Source organism: Cupressus sempervirens, chromosome 10 (assembly GCF_028749045.1).
Source record: "Cupressus sempervirens isolate cs-2001-9-10 chromosome 10, ASM2874904v1, whole genome shotgun sequence".
Classification (NCBI taxonomy): Eukaryota; Viridiplantae; Streptophyta; class Pinopsida; order Cupressales; family Cupressaceae; genus Cupressus; species Cupressus sempervirens.
The window spans coordinates 265,628,764-265,650,512 of NC_143127.1; the positions used below are offsets into that span (position 1 = coordinate 265,628,764).

General features: G+C 35.1%; 1 protein-coding gene and 1 long non-coding RNA gene across 7 annotated transcripts in view; both read right to left on the reverse strand.

Annotated features, from left to right (window-relative positions):
- LOC149533654 (appr-1-p processing enzyme family protein) overlaps positions 1–21,749 on the reverse strand; it is a 158,236-nt gene that overhangs the window by 45,881 nt on the left and 90,606 nt on the right. For all 6 annotated transcript variants that reach the window (XR_016357942.1, XR_016357943.1, XR_016357944.1 and 3 more), the window contains 2 exons: positions 17,726–17,977; positions 1,483–1,591 (listed from right to left, as the gene is read on the reverse strand). Coding sequence is in view for 3 of the 6 variants with exons in the window: in XM_089806955.1 (XP_089663081.1) it covers positions 1,483–1,591; positions 17,726–17,977 (361 nt within the window). In the remaining 3 variants the exon portion in view is untranslated. The remainder of the gene's footprint in view (positions 1–1,482; positions 1,592–17,725; positions 17,978–21,749) is intronic.
- On the reverse strand, positions 11,859–12,320 carry LOC149533655 (uncharacterized). The gene is made up of 3 exons (XR_016357946.1): positions 12,287–12,320; positions 12,155–12,211; positions 11,859–11,944 (listed from the first exon to the last, which is right to left on the reverse strand). It is a non-coding gene; the product is annotated as an uncharacterized LOC149533655 (long non-coding RNA).

Consider the following 21,749-nt stretch of genomic DNA (forward strand, 5'->3'; position numbering starts at 1 on the left):
GTAAAAAGAAGCATTTTTTTCTCTAAACTATGTGTCTTTGTATAGAAGAAACAAACCAGCAATTTCTATCATTAACAATTTAAAACTAGTATAAATAAACAATAAAAATTGAATTCAATCCAAGTAAAAGTGCAAAACATGTTTAAATACCAAATATTATCATTTCAAAAGAAATCGCCCCAAGAGCTAACTTAAGTGGTTGGGTTAAACTTGTTAAAGAGTGTGGAGGTTTCCCATCAACCAGACTCCAACTCTCAACTTTTAGCAGAAGCCATATGAGGCAATCACCCAAGAGTTATAGAAGTGCCTATTAAGGTGTAAAAGCCATAGGGGCCTTTTGCTTCAATTGATTGTGGTTCAAATGAAATTGAACAAAATGTTGACCTTGATACTTTTGATGAGAAGAATATAAAAACTATAATATGCCATTGTATATTTACCAATTTATTAACAGTAGCCTAAATTCCATCAATTATTTGAAAGTAAAGAATCTTTAAAATCACCAGCTTTCTTGGATAGCAGAATGGACTGCCATTATCCAAATGATAATTATTATGATAACTTTTTCTGAGTTTAAAGAAAGATGTCCAACCCAGCCTGTCAGCCCATTTACACTTTTTAGCAATCTGATTTGGCTATAAAATGGTATAAAGCCGAAGAAGTAGTAACAATGAAGCAACTAATTATTGATGTCAAGACTAGCTCGCATCAAATGGATGACCACGTCAACTAACAATCAAAATCAAGATAAACAGGCAGAAATCAAGCTAATTATAGAATGCAACATTAGGGACATTGTATAAAATTGGTTTTATCAACAATTTTAGATCAGCACATTTTGCATGGAAGCAATGTTATGGATCATATATAATATTTGGTATAAGTCAGAAAAAAAAGTAGGCTCACCCAGCAGTTTTTTTTTGTGCAAGAGATATACACAAACAGTGGGGTCTAAAACCTTTCGTATTTACTATTTAACCTGCATAATTGTATTGTGTACATATAATGTAAAAAGCACAGAAGACTCCTACTGATGGTCTCTGACAGGAATCACGCTAAGTAGATTAAGATCATCATGGTTAAGATCATTAAGATTACAGCTCGGAATACAAATGTTAGAAACCATCATAATTGTTTGAGATGTGCTTCTCATCATTCATAAATTGAGTTTGTGTATTTGTATCAAACATATTTGTGGATTGATTTAAATGATGTTTTACAAAGGTCTTATTCAAATCCAAAACCCAATTTCCTAAGCACAATATCTACTGATCCTGAAGATTTTGACCTCCTAATTTCTCTAGAAAGTGCATTTTCCACTCAAGAAATGTAAACTCATCCTCAATGTTACTTCTAATTTTTCACAAACATATATTTGTATGAGAATTAAATTTAAAAAGCACCCTGAGAGCAGAAAGACAAGAATCTAACCAAGGTAACCAATCAACAATAAGGATGCAACAGATTGCACATCGAGTATACCTTTACTACATAAAGAACAAACCGATCAAGATCAAGACAGCGTAGCAAAAAATGGGCACCGACCACAACCATAACTGGTCGTCCCTCATTATCGACGCCACCACGATAACTGCAATTAATAAAGAATGCAAAATAAGTAAGACAAAGATCATGTGGACTGGTATTAGACTATCTGTATTTTGATATGACCAACTAGCAGAGAGCAACAATGAACAGGTAAATGAAATATAGTGTATGTTGCTTGCAGGAAAAACATTTGATCTAACATGGAACAATTTTAAAATTGTTTTTCCAGCCACTTCGCAAGTAAATCCAGGACATGCTTGCCTGATTTGATGGTTCTTGGATATTTACCCAGACACCGTTGAACTATCAGTAATATTAAAATGCAATTTTGATGCAAGATAAAATAAATAGCATAAGGCAGTTATCTCAAGTGTGATAAATATAACATATTCCAATTCTTCTTCAAAATTTATGCAAATTTTTTAAGGGAACATTAAAAGTTTTCGCTGTCAGTTGCAGGGCCACATATTAGTGAAGGTTCACCTCCAGCCAAAATTATCTTACATATTCATCCTCTGTTGAATTTCTCTTTGATCAGCGAGGGTGACAAGACAGGTTTTATCAATGTTGATTTTTCCCATTCAAAACCAAAAGCCAGAACAGCAATATCTCATGTGGACTTGAAAAGGTTCTCTTTCTTTCTCAATATGTGAGGTAGTACGTTCCTTCTTAGTTGTATCATGTACTCAAATTTAGTATACATATAACCATTTGGGATGATGTCATAACTTGTTCCTTTTAAAAACCTCTTCCTTTTTAGGATTTCTTCCTTCTTTGCAAGCTAAAGAAGAAAGTTATAAAGAGAAAGTTCACAATCAAAACTGGATTTTAGTCAAGCTAAGTCTTAGGGATGTTTTCTATTAAAGGTAATAATCCATTGGCACGTTACATGAGAAAGTGTGACTGTACAAAGGCAAAAGAAGCTATTTTATTCAGAGGTAAGGAAGGAATGAGAAACACATGATTCTCTTCAGAGAATGACACTGATGCATGTACTCATTGGAATCAATAAACTAGGTGCAAGTCGTAAGGCTAGTAAAGAAGTGTCTTTGGAATGACTTTGAAGGAAACAAGCTTCTGCAAACTAATTTATCAAGCGAATTCTTATTGGAGCTACCAAGAATCGTCTTCAATGTTTCATGACTTAATTCAAAGGACTTGCCATGTCCAAAATGGAAGAGATTTGTGAAGAGCGAAGTGTCATGCTGATTATTTTTGACCAAAGCTATTTATAGCTCATACCGTTTTCAGCCATCACCGTTTTTGAAAAGATTGTCCTGTTCTAGGAAATTTTTACAAGTGTTCAGAGATTTTTATACGAGTGTTCGAAATTTGTGGATAAACTGTTTATAAGCTTGTTTTGTGCAGAAGCAAACTATCTTAATAGGTTCTAACCATCTATTTTTCTTTTTCTCGTGCAAAAAATTGTAAAAACTTATACATGCTTCTGAAGCTTTTCTTGAATAGTAATTTAATGACTAATTTCAACCGATTAAATTGCTTTCAGCAATGTTTTACAGGTTTTGCATTGCAAGTTCACTTGAAGTTGGCTTTTTTCACTTCGTCTTAGGACAGAAATACTCCAGCAACAAATATACCTTTGTAATTTTTAAATAATTTCTGCTAACAAATAAATTCAAATGAAAATCTAGCTGGACCCCAAAATATTAATAACTGCACACCACTAACGATCATACTGACACTAGAACTTGAGTTTTCATCCTGACAATGGCCATATCCATGCCTGAAGCATTTTGTCTAAGGCAGAACAGCTACAATAGCTCATCCAGTTCAAAAAAAGAAATGATTCTTCTCCGTAATGTTCAATAATGCCTCCCCCTCTTCCCCAATGCTCATAACCTCTTCAACCAATGCAATTCTAAATGAATAGCAATCATTTCCACAATTGGTGATTTATAAGTGACAACAACTACCCATAAACTTTTGGCAGCTTATAAACCCATCACAAGTGACAACAACTACTCATAAATTGTTGGCAGCTTATAAACCCATCACTACATCCTTTTTCCAAGGATTACTAGAAGTATGTATGCTTATGTGATCACAAAAAATGCAGTGAATTTATTTTTTTTTGCATCCACCTAACTAGCAAACCAAGTCCTCAACAAAAAAGGCTCAATCACCTCATTCTAACCCCATAAAGGGATTCAACATTGCAAATCTAATAGAAAATGGACATTACAAGTCCTCCCTCCCACAATTTACCTGCCTTCAAGAAACACAAGACTTGGTGATCATGGATGAATTGTCTCCGAAGTAGCATTTTCCCAAGGCAACCCTTTCCACTATACCAATAATTCAACCCATACAATCATCAACAATTTCAACGTCATCAAGAGGCAAAGGATCAGCTAAACATATTAGATGTCATCATACTACCTTTTTGAAACAAGATTGAAGAATGTGTGAATCTCACTACTAAGAGGAAGCTTCAACCCAAAAGCCACTTCACCAGTATGTATACAACAACAATTGAAGGAAAACCACCATGCTTGTAAAGATGATTGTCTATACAACCACAATCAAAGGAAAACCAAGGCTCTCCTTTCAATTCACATCAACATAATTTTTTTTTGAATACTCATAGTCTTAGTTAAATGAAAGTTGGAGCATCATGTCTACACAATACTATAAAAGAAGGCGTCCTCGTTGACATGCGGTTGGTATCTCTCTTCTAAGATAATTTTTTATAACTCTATGTTCTTTCAATTTTTTAGTTAGTTTAGTAACTTTCTATCCTACCTTTACTTCTTGATTGTTTCTATTATGGAAAGATCTTGTGATTGCTTATTTAAGAAGTATTCTTCTTCCTTGTTTAAAATTGAATATCAATTAATTTTCATTTCAAAACTACTTCTCACAAATAAGCAATAGTTGGAGGATTTGAGCCTCATCAAACTCTACGACAAAGGGGGCACAATGACTGATGGAAGTATTGTCATTGATGTCAAAGCCAATTAGAGAGATTGTTGGCGTATTGATATTGATGTCAGATTGATGAATGATAGTCATTGATGAAAGGAGATTGATGCGCATGAATCAGACAAGTCAGTGTTATTAAGTAAACATATTGACAATATAAATTTACAGAATTATGTCGGCGGAGTATTTTAAAGTTGCAAAATATATATACACAGATTTCTTTATCTGTTATATATTAAATTAAAAATATATATAATAAGAGGCCAAAGAGCATGAAGGGTACATATATAATCAGGTTACAATCTGATTTATATAAATATATATATGGAGTTTAGGACCTTTAGGTTGAAGATTAAAAAAAAGGTTAAGAGAAAGAGAATGATGGTATGGGGAGTTTAAAATAAATCTCATAAACCATTTGCTATACAACGATATGTGGAGAAAAGAAAAATTGATTGGAAGCGATATTAGAAAGGAAGAAATCTTCAAATGTTTATCAAACAGTCATCGCACAGGAAAGAATAACGGATAAAACATCATCGACAAAGAAGCAGCAATATGCGATGGATGATATAAATTGGTCAGGAGTATCATGGAGTTCAAGCACAAAGTCTCATAGTTTTTTGAAGAGACAGAAGCAATATATGCAAAAGATATGCCAATATCTTACGAAAGCAGAAAACTCAATAGTAAAGAAAGACACCGTTCAAGTATTTCACATACGCAATTGGATAGAATGCCATGTCTCATGTTGACAGGCTGTTGACAGAAGTCTGAACTGGAAAGCCAAATCATATAAATTTCCATGTCAAACTTGCCAATACGCATGAAGTGAATAGAGCAACGAATTGATTCACGTGAAGACAAATCCATACACAGTGACGATGAATCTGCATCACAGATTATAAAGTTTGTAGATGAAGGCAATGGTTATTCAAAGATAAAATATTATATAAATCGAATGGCAACCTCACTGTCAGCATCAAGAATAAGAAAAACATCCATATAAAATGACAGAGCAGAAAACAACATAAAGCAGTTGATAGTGTTTTCAGAACGTGAACAATTACAACACCTGTACAATCAGATTCATGAGCATATAAAGGTTTACCTGAGAAAACTGGAGAAGACAGTGGATGTAGGATGTTTTGGTGCCATTAACATCTACAGATGGTAATTCAGAGATACGTTTTTTAACACCAATTATATTGAATAAATGGGTCAGTAATAATAAGGATCAGAGTCATTTCATAAGACATGTAGTCCAATAATCTTAATAAAGGGTTGAGAATGTTAAAACAATTACTTAAGAGGGGAATCGAATATCTTAAAAAATAGATGTGATTTGAATGTATTAAAGATATGCTAGCCCTTAACAAAAGAAAAACACAAAAGCTTTCACGTAATAAGCGAAGACTAAGGAATAAGCGAAGACTAAGGAATAATTTAATACAAAGACAGGTCAGCAAAGAGACAAATCACATAAGGCAAAATATTTTTGTCTTATTCAAAAGACAGGTTTAAATGGAGAGTTGTTTTGTTTATAAGAAGACGCGATTCTTTGAAATATCACAACCTCAAATGACCAAGATATAGAAAGGAGTAAGAGAGTCATTGGTGGAAAGAGTAGGAGAATTACAAATGTAACAAGAAAGAGAGGAAAATGGGCAGAGCGGTGAAATGAAAAGGTAGAGGTATATATATCCAGATTGAGGCATATATTTATAATATATATTTATATTAAGTGTGCCATTTGAATAGATGTAATAAAGACGAATATTTATATAAGACTCTTAAGGAATGTGGAAGAATAAATAAAAGAAAGAGTGAGACTAGTATTTCTGGAATAATAGTGAAGCACTTATAAGAAAAACATATCAGTTATATCAATCTGATATATATGTGACAGAAGGAATATGTATGGAGGAAGGTATCTCATAGATAAGTCAGAAATGGAGTAAAATTAAGAGGAAAGAAGATAGTATACATTCAGATCTTTTAATCTGATAAGTATATATATATGGCAGAGTACAAAATATAAAAGGAAGATATTATATGATCAGAATTTTTACCTGATATATTAATATAAATCTTTAAGTATAAGTAAGGAATATTGCAAAAGTGTGCAAAGCAAAATAGTGGAAGAAATTGTGCCAAGAAAGTGTCCAACATCAATTGAAGCAACATCGTCAGGGTGGAAAGACAGTTTATGTAGTGGGTTGGTGCTCACAAAGACAAGTAGAGGGAATCAATGCTTCTAGTAGCTCTGAGCCTGCGAAGTGTGGGAGTTGGAGCCTTGAGTGAGTCGGTGCTCATAAACATTGGGATGAGCTTTCTTGCATACAACAAAAAGATGATTTTTACAATGAGAGTGCACTCCTTTATATAGGCAAAGGAGTTGAGAAAAAAGGAGGAAAAAGTGGGAGCAACTCAACCAACTTTGATCCCTTCTAACCAAGGAGAGAAATTATTGGACTACATGTCATAAGGACATGCAAATCGCATTACATGTAATTACAAAAATTCGTGCAATACATCCTCTTCAACTACAAACCATGGATTTTTTGTTGGTGAATTTGAAGATGCCTCCTTGGTTGCTTGTTTTATTGACTTACTACTTTCACCTTTCCATTTTGTTGTTCAAAACTAGATGTCTCTTTGAATCTTCGATACTAAGCTTTGCCAGATAGGGAATGAAATATGTTGGTATACTCCTAAACTAATTGATCCTTCTTCCATTTCTTACATTCGTAGTCTCACCATTATGTGCCTTCCTCTTGCTGAACATGCTCTCCTTAATATTCACCTTTGCCTCTCCCCTTGTCTTATGCCTACTACTTCGGCCCCTCATCTCTCTTTTGTCATTGCTCGCTCACCCATTTGTTTCCATTTTATTGATGGTGACTGTGAGCTCTTTTCCACTTATATTTCAAAGCTTCTCAACCCTTCATGCTTTTCTGACTCATACAAGGCCGCTTCCATGTTTGACCTACTTGCGTTGACTATTCAGAAATCTGCCATTCTTTCTATTCCTCACCATCCTCCTTTGCCCCTTTGCAGCAAACGTTGTAATACTTGCCCTATGAACCAATGGTTTGATACTGACTGCAAATCTTTCCATCATTTTATGCGTTCTGCTTTTGAGGCTCGCTCCACTGAGTTTGTCCACATTCGCTCTTCTTACCTTCGCTTTCTTTGCCGTAAGAAATGTTCTTTTGCCGCTTCCAAGTGCAAATCCCTTTAATCCACACTGATCCGCAATCCCCAGCTCTTTTGGCGCACTCTTTTCCCCTACAGTTCTCCTCCTCCCTCAACCCTCGACTTTCGCTCCCTTAACTTGCACTCCATGGCTCTTTATGACATTCTGGGGCAGTCTTCTATCCATCCTAGTTCACCTCCTTTTGTCCGCCTATTCACACCTTCCCACATTTTTGAGGCCATCAGATCCATGAAGTGTAGTAGAATTGCTAATGAGAAAGGTTTTTAGGCTGAACTTTTTAAGTTCGGTGCCTTAGTTTTGGGACCCTATCTCTCTATTCTCTTTAATAGAGTGATCCACACTAATTTTTCGATTTCCTGGACCAGGCATTTGATTTATCCTATTCACAAGACCGGCTCGGTCTCTAATCCGGGAAACTACAAAATCATCATGACTGGGCACACGTTTGCCAAACTATATGCAACAACCCTTAATACTATGTTATCTGGTGAGCTTGACAGGATTGGTTGCAGGGCTAGCAGACAAGCTGGTTTTAGAGCAGACTATCAGACTATGGATCACATCTTTACTCTATGGGCTATTATTGAGGAGGCTAGACATAGATCGAAGAAGATTTCTTGTCGCTTTGTCGATTTTCACAAAGCGTTTGATTCTATTCCCAGGGTGGTTTTGTTCGAGAGGCTTAGGGAGATTGGCATATCTGAGATGTTACGCACCGCTATCATGAGACTATAGGAGACTATGATTGGCAGATTCAAGACTCCTGAGGGTTTCTCGAATCCGATCCATAGCACCATTGGGGTTAAGCAGGGTTGTCCTCTCTCTCCTACGTTATTCAAGTTATATTGATGAGTTCGAGGATTTCAGAAATCCTCACTCCCTAGCGATGGCTGCTATCTTCACCAAATTCTGATCTCCATCCTTCTCTTTGTAGATGATGTGGTTCTCCTTGCTTCCTCTCTAGACAATTTACAAAGACTTCTTGATAGCTTGGCTTCCTTCTGTGATCTATGACAACTTGTGGTTAAGTAAGACTCGGGTCATGATCTTCAAATGTTTAAAGACTTCCCATCTCCATCACTTTTTTTAGGCTAGGAAATCGAGATCACTACATCCTATACTTATCTGGGGGTGAAGTTTTCTGGACCACGATTTGGTATGAGGCCAACTATTCAACCTAGAGTTAATAAGGGCATGGGTTCTCTTGCTTGCTTGACAAACAATGTTTCAGGCATCACTTTCAGGATACCTCATCTAAGTTATCTCTCTTGGACTCGCTTGTGAGGCCTATTGTTCTATATGGTTCTGTGGTTTGGGGCCCATCTCTTCTTGGTTCTGATTGGGCCTCAATCGAGCAGGTTCAGACTTTATTTTTGAGGCGCATTATTAGATATCACAGGTTCACTCCTCATAGTGTTATCCTTGTGGAGTTCAACACTCATCCTTTCAATCTTGCGGCCATTTTTTATTTGGTTTGGTTCCTCCATTGTCTCCGTGGTCTTGTGGATCATACTGGTAATTGTGATCGGTACTCCTATTTAGCTTACTGTTTATCTGTCTACTGCGAGTGCTGAGTCTGGTTCTCGTGCATGTTGTTGGTATGCACAGGCCTCTTCTCTGCTTGTTTCACTTGGGATTAATATTGACTGCCTCCCCCCCTTTTAATTCTTGTTGGATGCCCCAATTCATCTTCTCCCTTCTAGGCAGGAGTTGAATGAGCATGTCAGAGTTGACATCTACAGACAGTACATTGCCACTACCTGGGTGAACCCTCCTGGTGGACTATGCCCACGAATGGCCTTTTATGTGAAGCACTTTTTGGAGATATCTGATGGTGTTATTGTTCATCCTAGCTATCTTTCCCAGAGGTGGTCTCATGCTTTGCGTATCTCTTTGGGGTCTTCCAGAGTTGGTTCTCACCGTCTTCGGGTTCAAACTGACCATCATATCGACAATAGGGAGAGAATTTGCAAGCTTTGTACTTCGGGTGAGGTGGAGACTGAAACACACTTCATTTTCCGTTGCCCCATTTATTATGAGATCAAAGGGAGATTCTTTTGTCTGTTCTGGGAATGCTTCTCGCTCTATGATTTCTTTAGCTATTATGATCAGCACTAACTCGCACTTTATCTTCGAAAGGCCACTATGCTCCATGATGGCATGATCCAATCACTACTTCCGCATCGGCACTCATCTACTCAGCTCATTACTACCTTCTTCACACCATTATCCCCTTTGCATGGTGTGAAAAGGCCTTCTAGCCCCACTAGATCTACTAGGCATTCCAGCCGTGTCAGATCCCGAACTGAATATATGCACCAGCGACACTCCTCTATGAGTAGTCACAGACAGAGCAGGGCCTTTAGTCTTCGGCATGCTTATCATTTAGTTATTGATTTCTTTTCACCTAGAAAAGGACTCCTAGTCTCTCTCTTGGCCTTGTCTCTGGTTATCTGTTTGCTTTCTCTTGTTGTTGTCTGTTTTTATTTTTCGGACACCTTTGTGTGCTCCTGCTGTTGGCAGTCTCATTGTTGTAAACCTGCAATCCCATAGAGCTCTTGTTGGTTTTTTGTTGGACATTAATATCGTTATCTTATCTTATTATCTTATCTTATCTACTAAAGCAATTGTCATTGCATATAGTTTTGTTCATAAGTATCTTTTGTCGAAGGAACTGCCAACTGCCATTGCAAATATTCCTCCTTGCTCAACAGATTCTTCCCATGTGGGTGTATTATTAAATATCAGATTAGACTCTGGTTTGCTTTGGTGTATCTTCTTTAGCTACATGAGCTTCCCATGCCAATTTCACATGATTCTCAGCTTTGAGGAGGGAAAAGTTGATCTTTTCAATATTTGAGAAATTATTTTCACAAAAATACCTCTCTAATTTGGACAAACAGTCATCAACAACATTTGCATCAATTTTTCCTTGAAAAGTTGGAATATCAAAATTTACCTGCACTTTAAATGGGTTTTGTTCGCCAAATGTTGGATTCTATGATTCTTGTTTCTCAATAATCTGTAAGAGCTGCTCCATCATTTCTTCATTTATTTAATGCCTCTTCTAGCAACATTTTGAAGGGTTCATCCATCCCTTGTGTCTATTTTTTTGCCATGTACAATCGCATGTGTCTCAAAGGAAGGTACTCTAAGGGATCCTTTGTATTCCACCCCAACTTTTGATAAGTTGACCGTGTGCAATGGTACATACAGGAGTGAACTTTCTCTAATACCACTGATCTGATTATGACTCTGGATTACAATACCTAGTGTGATACCTGCAGTATTGTTAATTATAATGCAAATAGAACAATTTCTGAACAGTAGATTACGCAAGCCAGAAGTAATCCATTTCATTCAGAATTCAAGTTTATACAAAGTATGATGGATTTGAAGGGTCATCAACATCCCTTCAAAAAGAAATGAACAAAATCATACCCTTTCTGATACTACTAAGCTATGTGGCTGATGCTATTTTATGCCCTAGTTTAATTGTTTAATTTTATCAGTGGTTTTGAAAACATGCCCTAAGTGGGTAAGAATTATTAAATTGTGGTTTTAACTTTCCCTAAGCAGTATTGGAGTTAAAATTTACAATGGTTTAACTATCGTGCCCTGAATGGTTTTATGCGGGCTAACCCTGGTTTTGCAGGTTGTGCACATAACGGATTCCTATTTCCAGGTTCAAGACATTGTAAATTAGATTTATCTAAATCTAACCTCATTTTGTTATATTACAATTGGTAATTAAGGTTGTTAACAACTAGCTACGTTCTATCTTCCTGATTTTAGTTAGAAATATTTTGATAGGAAGAGTGATCAGGATATATGTTGAAGTTCGCTACCTGACTTGATCATTAATGTTTTTAACCACTTCTGTTTTGGATTTGGATGCATGAGATATCAAGATCAAACCCGGAAAGGAGGAGGAAGTATAACCAGGAAAGGGCATGATAAATGGTAGCATTCAAAATAACATAACTGGTAAAATCTGACAAAATAAAGTACCTAGGTGGCCAAGGTGACTAAGTTCTGGAGTGCTTCAATACACCTTCCTCTGAGCGAGTGGATAATTCATCATAACATTTCTCCTTGTCAACCACAATAGACACTTAAGAGTTGTATAGCATGCAACAACCCGAGTGTGGAATAACAACATTTATTGGCTGGACCCAGAATGTAAACCTCAAGCAAGTGTTGTAATGAAACTAATGACACACTTTAATGATCCTGCATTCATTCATGAAGATATGAGTTATTGTGAAAATTGCCAATTGGAATTGGGAAATGATTTTAATCCACTTTGTTTATGAATCTTTTCTTTTTCATACTTATAGAGAGTTATTGTGGATTACTATTAACCTTTCAATTTGTGGTTAAGATGGCACGATACAGAAATAAGATAGGTAGAGGAATACAATTGATACTGCAAATTTTTACCATTACTTTGGCCATTAAAATGACCAGTCTTAGTCCTGCAACCAAGCATTCTTGGTCCTGTTTGGGATCCAGCTATGAGTAGAAATAGAAGATTAAAAAAGTCTATTTAACATAGGAATAACTTGTTTGCACCATGACAAACCATTGTAGAAGGGACCTTGCCATTAAGTATATATCTGTAGGCTCAAATTACGTCAAGTCCTCCCTTTGATTAGTAAGAAATGCTATGAGACTTTTACACCTGCATACTAGATAATAGAATATTTTAGCACATTCTGTTTGGAATTACAGAGAGGTCCAATGAATTAGTAAAGCCTTTAACACCATCTTACTCTAGGTTGGTAGCATTTAATACTGTACATGTATATAAACGCAACAACGAACTTAAACAGAAAACTGAGATCGCAGCAGTTGTAGGTTCCAACCCAAACACGTAAACAGAAATTGGCAAACTGGAAAAATCATTTACTGTAATGCAGTAGATAGGGAAAGAATAACCAAATTATATTTGATGGGATCCATTCAGCAAACCATTTTTATGAAGCTATTCACTATTTAACCGAGACCTTTCAACAACCAGTAATTAGAATGAATGTGCACTACATGAATTCAAACAATACCGTACAAGTTAAATGTTGGGAACCGACCTCATTAAAATATTCTTCAAATTGCATCATTAAAACTATTCTGGATCTATATATAAATTGCTAGCCCTGGATGAGGGAATTGAGTAACACAGAATAGGATAGCTGTACAAAAGAAACTGCCAACTTAGCTAAACCTTCAATTACAAAGAACTGTCCATTGAAATCTCAACATTAATCAATAACATAGAAGTGTATCCTCTAATCCAAAAGTCTGATTTATAAACTCAGAATTTGAGAAGTTGTATTGCATCAACACTTGAGTTACATCATCCAACATTGTTGAACAGAATTGGGGCAATAGTAGGCTACAGAGATCATACTTGCGTCTTTAAGATAAATGCCTAGGAGAATAATCCCTAACCCAGAGTCAAGCGGGAAGTGTGAGATGTTGACTCTAGTTAATCAAAATCCTTGGCCAAAGTACATATTTTGGCAGTCAGAATAAGGACACCAGATACAACTATGTGAGCTGCTGTGCCAGAGTAGCAGATGACTACAGGGTACGACCGACTAAGTTGCAGGTATCCCTACACCAGATCCCAGTAGACTTGACACTACCATCTACCATCCCTCGCGGAGGGTCGGGTCTGCTTCAGGGCATGAAGTAGGCAAGGGGGATCGAATGTGATCCATGGTTGGATGAATAAACACCCCAGTGATGCCTTTTCCCCTTGTTTGAGACATGGACAAGAGCTTCGAGGCACACTTGATACACAGGACCCTCATAGCAGGCAACCACCAGAACCATCTACTCATTGTGAGTATTTTATTCAGATTCTTGCTTCAAGGATTTATAATCTATATACATAGTTAGATTGTCATTTTGAAAGTTGAATTTCAGTTCCTTAATAGTTCTAAATATTTCCTTTCATAATGAAATAATTTCATGTGTGAAGATGTCTCTTTCAATTGTACTAGAGAAGAATATGTGATCTTATTTACTTTTAATAAAATATATATAGTCGTTTTGTTTAGAAATCAAAAACTCAAACAAGTAGATTTAGAGAACTAGTTTGAACTTGGTTTGTCAAAATTTTAGAAGTTACAAACAGTCCACAAAACATTTATTACAAAATAAAATACCAAAACTACGAAAAACTAATAAAAAAAAACATTTTAAAATTTATGTCTACTTGTAGAAGTCCTAACTTTCTACACATAGCTTGAAAATGTATGTCGTTTACACCACTGGAAATTAATCAAATTATCTATCTTCAATTGTGAGGAGTACACGACTCCTCAGAGCTTTCAGGGCCCCTAAATGCCTCGAAGACCTCCAAACATGCCAATTATTCCAACATGAAAATGCCAAACAATCAAATTTCGATGTTTTCCCATTTTTGCTTTTGCCAGCCTTCTCTAGATCATCATGAACCATGTTCCGATCTCAAGTAGTCAAAGGGAAAAGAGATAAGAAGTTAAAGAAAGAGCAAGGATTCGACATGATTTAAATTTCACACTCAAAAAGCAAGACAACTAAGAAATCTTAATCTTCAGACTTGTTAAGAGGTTCTTTTTTTATTGCTTTGTTCTCATGGAAAGGGAGTTCTTTGTAACTACCACTGGTTTCAGGCCAAGTTTAAGTTGGATTCACTTTTAATAAGAATATTTACTTACGATCAAAAAAGAAAGATCCATGGTCTTGTCCAAGGGGTTTAGCTTGGTTGAAGCAACGAGTTCTCATTGTGGAGACCCCGGTTCAAATCTCAAGAGGGACATCTTTGTGGTCTAAGTTGTGACTCTTGGTCTTCCAATTGTTGTTTCTAGTGTGGTTTCTCATAAGGAGCTTGAATAAACTTTGTAAGTCTCATGTTGTTGCTTGAATAAGCACAAGATTTGTAAACAAATTCAATATGAAAAAGATCTATGGTCTTATTACACTATAAAATGTTGAAGCAAGAAACTGACCAAAAAAAACCGCTCTCAAAAAAACTCTACTTATTTTTTAAGCAAAAAGCCCATAACAATCCTCTCAAAATTTCCTCACAAAATGTTCAAGAAAAGTCATGAACTTTATTCTATAATAAATCAACCAAAAACCACAGATTTTCTTTTAAATAATTCGGCAAAAAAATCTAGAAATTTACTCATAATTTCTAGGTAATTAACCTGAAAAAATTATTTGAAAAAATTGCTAAAAACCAACCTTTACTTTGATATCATGAAATAATAATCAATTGATATTCAATATTAAAAAAACAAGAGGAAAACTCCTTATATAAGAGATTACAAAAGATCTTTCTATAACAGAAAGTCGGAAACAATCAAGAGGTAAAGACAGAATAGAAAGTTACTAAACTAACTAAATGTTGTAAAACACAAAAAAGTTACTAAAAAACGACTTATAAGAAAGTTACTTACATTGCCATAATATTAAATATTACAATATAAATTTAAGATAAAAACACCTACTAAAAGCACAACCAGCCAACCAACACAAAAATACCCAAGCAACAATTATATTTGTTTTCAATAATCTCTGCTAGCAACACAAGTTCAAATGGAAATCTAGCAAATTAACACAACTACCAAGACATCCCACTATTCAAACCTGCACACCATTTATGATCATATTGACACTCCCAACATGCATACGACAACCTGCAGGTTGTTTTCCCCAATGAAATTGATGTTCTTGCCTAAATGATTTTATTTTGTATCTTCAAGAGTGTAATATCCCCTCTGATAATCTATTGTCACTGTTTTCTATTCAAAGAATATATAAATCAAATGTCTAATAAAATATTAGATATACTGATTAATAAATAATTAAGTCATTAAACACCTAAAAATATTTAATATTAAATAAAACGAAATAAATATTAATAATAACTAAATATTTATTTTGTATGAACAATTACATAAGCTAATTCCTAAACAAACTAATACATACTATTAACCTCTACTACACCATGATGGGGGCCACACAACTAAAAGATGGGAGAAATAAATTATAAGGTCACAACCCTTGAACAAAAGTCCTGCAATAGTATTTAACTATCGAATGAAAGGATAGGGGGAGCAAAACATGATGTACCTTGATATGCAGTGAGAATAACCAATGACATCAGTATATTATCTGACATGGTACATGGAAGGTATTTATAATACCACCTCCATACTGAATACTATTGGAATCATATAGTGCAAAGGTAATAGAGTCAATAGGTAGCACCAAGTATGATGAATGGACCCGCCGCCATTGAATAATGTCATAGGCATTCGATAGCTTCGAAGGAGATAAAGTGTAAAGGAAAATTTATGGAATAAGACCTCACTAATTGCATGGTCCCTCCATATTATAGAAGGTGATGCAAGTCACTAATGAAGAAAGGTGATAATAATAGGGTTACATACTAGTCACACTACTATATCTAGTTGTTATACATTAAGGGTATCTAAATATATTCTATTCATCACTATAATATAACATGGCTTAAAAATATAAATATATATTTCAAAATATTATCAATATTCAACATAATCTAAATAATTATTAAAGGTATCTCTCAATATATTATAAATAATTATTATCAAGGATTGATCTAATTATTCTTAAAGTTGAATTGTGACATTATAAGCATAAGACTTAATCTTCTGACTATCAAAATATGATTATCTCCAACATTATCATTATATACCAAGGAGGGGCTTGTCTAAGTCCAAGCAATTGGGTCTTGTCCCAAGATAAGGTAGGGGTTAGTGATCCATGATCCATCGAGATACGGACTTGGGCCTGTAAACTTTGAGGGAATCCATTTGCGCATTTGGCATCTAGGCAACTTGGGTAAAATCTATATCTTTGGATCCCAAATTCAAATAATATCATAATTTTATAACACAAATGAATATTAATCAGATAAAAATTAAATTAAATATGATCTATAATAATGGACCCGGAATGGGGACATTACAAAGACATTGTTGCTGCAACCACACATCAAGTCCACAAAAATAATGACTTTTGTTTATGATGCTTGAAGATGCCTTACCTTCTTTCCCAATGCTTTATATACTTTTCAAGTCATATAATGCTAAATTAATGCCAATTAATTAAACAACTAATATTTTCTCACTAACAAACAACTCTACAAAAATTGCTTGCAGGTAACTGTCCATTCAGGCCATTACTCCATTCTTTTGCTGAGGATATATAATGTAGTTATGAGAACAAGAATATGAGGCTGGCTTATTTTATTTTGCAACAAACTGGCGGACCAAGCTGCCTCAACAGGGAGACTAAATTGCCTCACTCTAAAAGAAAGTCTCTAACTGCTGAAAGGGACTCAAAGCTACAAGTCTCATCAAAAAAAGCTACAATAAGCTTTCAAAACAACTCCAGTTCAATTTGACAAAGTCATTGTGCCCTTGTGTTTGTTCATTTTGATCCTCGAGTGTATTAAAGCTTTTGGCAAAGATAAATGTCTTCTTTTCATTCAGGTTGCATTAGACAAAAATTAAAAATTATTTTCTAATGCACAAGTTCTGATTTACCCTGTGCCATAAGCCTGAGAAGAAAAAGATAACTTTGTTTTCAGTTGGCATTTTTGGCACGCTCAATGACAGCTAGTTTTAGGTCTTTTTCTTTAATTTTCTGAATAAGAAAATTATTAGATCCTTCATTTTCCACTAAAAAGAGTTTCTCGTTCCAATTTAAACAAAGGTTTATTCTCACATAATGCTACGTTTTGTGCTGCACTGTAAGGTGAGAATTAGACCACTCCTATAATATGGCTAAAACCAAGAAACAAAAAGGTAATCGGTAAATTTGTAAACCCAAGCCATCTTTTTTAGAAATGTTGCCTAGGATCAGTAAAAACAAAAGACAAAATCAAATTCATTATCAAGGCACGTAGTAACATAAAATTGTGCACTAAATAGCTACAAATGCAAACATTTTCTAAAACATGTTTCCAGTGCTTACATTATTTTCATTTCTGCAATTTCAGCTAAATTCAAAGTATTGGCTCTGGCAAGGTATCTGGCATGAAGTGCATACTCCTCCGCTGCTGACAATGGAGGACCCCCAAGATCACCTAAACCAAGCAATTTGGCACAACTCCAACTAGCTTGTGCATGTGCGACCTTCTCCCACTGCTCTTTACGTCTTTGATCAGGATCTTTGGTTAGAGACATAAAGGTTGGGTCAAGCAATGAATCAACATGAGAACTTTTCCTGCAAAACATGAAAACCTCCATAAACAATGCTACAAGGCATGTCCATTCAAATAGAGATAATGTCCAAACTAGTGAATGCTTTTCAAGCTACACGGAGGAAAATGCAATAGAACTTTTCCTGCAAAACATGAAAACCTCCATAAACAATGCTACAAGGCATGTCCATTCAAATAGAGATGATGTCCAAACTACTGAATGCTTTTCAAGCTACACGGAGGAAAATGCAATAGATCTTCATAGAGATATTCATAAGATTACCATTTAAAAAGCATAATGAACAGTTTATGCACTAGAGATGAGACCATGTAAAGGAGGATTCTTTAAATTGACTCCAATGTCCATATGGTGACACTCTTATTGTAAGGAATATTTGTAATCTATCATGATAAAATTTGACTTTCAAGAACTTGTTTTCCTTTAAAGGAATGCTGAGATTACACCACCTCAATTATTCTTGTATACAAAGGACATTGTGAATAGTTAGTCAGGCCAGTGAATGAGGCATTTTTCAGAGATTATTGCGTTATCAATAACCAGTCTCAATGGAGTCAATTCATGTCAATTAAATATCTGAAAACAGGTTTATTCCATAGAAAATTTATCCTACATTAATGTATACAAGATAGCCTATTTAATTATCTGAAACAAATCAAGCTGCTAACTGGATGAAAAATGACATATTGTAGCTTTTGCCAAGTAAATAGACTACTGGTACTGAAGAGAATCCAACTAGGGTGGCACGTACATCAGGATTGAATGAGAAAAGGAGAGATTGCAGAATGACAGATTCATAGAATGGAGACCCGTACCCTTGATTAGAATAAGAAGTGGAACATTGATATATAATTGAGAACCTGGCATATTTCCTACAAATTCATTAACAACTTGAATCACTCTATTCTCAACAATTGCTTGAGGACAAGTAATCCTGGGAAGGGTGGACTGTCATGCCCCTGCCACGAAGGATATGAATACCTTGGGAAAATCGTCTTGCCTCAAGAATACAAGATTTGCACAGAGGAGTGATCTGGAAGATGAATACAAGACAGCAACTGGTGTTCTTTTATTATTACCAACTTCAATATGTCCAATTTTACGAGAAGCATTCATACAAAACAGCGATCAATTTAAAGGAAATGTTGATCATTTATATGCTTAACAAACAGTTAACTTCATGTATAGCTAACTTAAAGTTTAGTTAGTAACTAGAAAAATATTATGGATTTTGTGAGATTTTTGCCTTAAAAAAAATTTATTCTTCCATAAAAAGAGTTGAGCTTTCTGCAAAACATAGAATTTCTAGTGTTATTAGCACTGTTTGTGGCCTGCATGGCAGTATTTTTCAAGTATTTTGGCACCCAAATCTGTGTGCTTCTTTCCATTAGGGTTTGCGACGAATTCCCAATCTTCCTGCCCGCCGCTTTTGCATCTTCCCTAATTCCAGCGGGATTTTCTGTGTTCTGAAAATGCAATTTTCTATTTGCGGTTTTTACTTGTGTTTCAACACAATTTTCTGCCTGGGTTTGAAGTTCCTTGCTTCCTGCAAATCGTGGACAGCCATTTTTGGACGCATTTGGATTTTGAAACCATTTTAAAGGGCTTCTGAAACTGTAACGATTTGCAATATGGTCATTTTCATCTACACAACTAAAGACACGGCTAAGGGGTTCATGTTTTTTCTATGCAAAATTTCTTTTGCTGAATATTTTATTAGAGTTAAATCTCACTAATTGTATCTCTCTCTTCCGTAGATTTACTTTTATTTCTAATGGTCACTCATCTTCTATGTTTCCATAAACTTGTTCGTTAAGGAAATTTTCTTTTTCATTCTCTTTCACTCTGCAAGAATGTTTCTATTTCCTCTCTTGTTCGTTATAGAAGCATTCTCTCGTATCTTGTATATATAGATCATTCATGATCTTTGTTTGATAACACATTCATTATTTTACCATAATATGGTATCAGAGCTATTTTTTCGAAAAATACTAATTTCATTATTGAAATTTTCTGATTTGTTTTACGAAATAGGTTTTGAAAATCTTTAATTTCTTCATGAATTTTTTAGACTCGTAAGACTTTCAACATCCTTTGCCTGGGTGTGATCAAAAGTGTTGTTGGTAGTGATATAATCTCAAATCCATCAAGGGTTTCTGTTTTTTTCTTCCATGGCTTGTGCGTCATCTATAACTCCCCTGCCTGCGCATCTAGCATTCTCTGGAAAACCACAGACTTTTTAGCATTTTTGTCTTGCTTTTCTGCAATATCGTATCCTTTTTCAGGGGCATTTTCAACCTATTTTTTCTGCACATCTTGTGCAAAGGGCAACGTCCAAGGTGTTTTGAACCCCTCTACCTCTAAATTTTGTCCAGCGATTTCATTTTCCACCACCTTTTTACAGTCAAATCTTCCATTTTTTGAGTTTTTCAAAAATGGCTAGGGTTTCCTGTGAAACTCTAAGATTATTTGTTGTTTTGAAAAAATTCTTGAAGATTCTTCGTGGGTTTTTGCCGATCTCAACTAGGTCAGACTCTGTTTTTCCTGGGTGCATCACTTTTTCATGCCTCAACTTTCAAGCAGGCGGATTCATAATCTAATTTTAAAATCTTCCTAGGTTTTTTGAGCCCTCTTCTAGGTGTCCTTTCATTTTTTTTTGGGTCTTCCATCAATCTACCTCGAATTTCATGCCTTTTCAGATATTCACATTTTTTTTTAAAAATGTGTCATGGCATCTCTCACCAATCTTCTTTTAGAAGGTAGTTAGTGATTCAATGGAAAGAACTACTACACCTAGAAGCAGAGAATGATGACGATCTTCAAGTACCATCACCTTGAGGTGCTTATTCTGGGTACTGACACTCATCCTACCATGGTCTACATTACCACAAACCATTATTGCAGAACATACCAAGCGGATTCCCCTACAAATTTTTATTTTGAAGTTAGATTGACCTCATTAAGGGAGGGTATTAGAGTTAAATCTCACTAATTTTGTTTCTCTCTCTTTCGTAGATTTACTTCTATTTCTAATTGTTACTCATCTTTTATGTTTCCATCCTTCTGGTCGTTATGGAAACTCTCTTTTTCACTCTTTTTCACTCTACAAGAATGTTTCTATTTCCTCTATCCTGTTCATAATAGAAGCATTGTCTTGTATCTTGTATATATAGATCATTCATGATCTTTGTTATATAACACATTCATTATTTTACAATAATATGTTTCACGTTTTTTGAATAATGTGAAGGGTCTTCTCTTGTCAGGCTTCGTTGATCGACCAAGATTTCCATTCGTTCTTCACGAGTTTGAAATTCTCCTCTCGGTCGATCAGAATCCTCAGGCATAGTACATCAAGATTGATTAGTATCTGCTTGATAATGGTTTTCAATACAGCCCTGCTGACACTAATCTATATGTCAAACACATTAGCGATGATATTCTTTTTCTTGTTGTTTGTGCTAATGACTTCATCATTTTTAGCAATTCAACACATTTGATTGTAGCAATCAAACTAGGTTTGTGCCAAGCTTTTGACATGAATATTTGGGCCTTCTTCATTATTGTTTGGGCATTGAGAATTAACATATTATAATGTTTCTTTAATGATCATCTTAGTTAGTCTTTAGTTTATTAGGTAGTTTTTGTTTCCGTCTTTAATTCAAGGTTGTTTCTTTTAGAAACATCATCTTTGTAAATCTATTTAAGGAGTTTTTATATCCTTTGTTTAATACAACTAAAACATCGATTTACCATAATGTGGTATTTGCATAGGT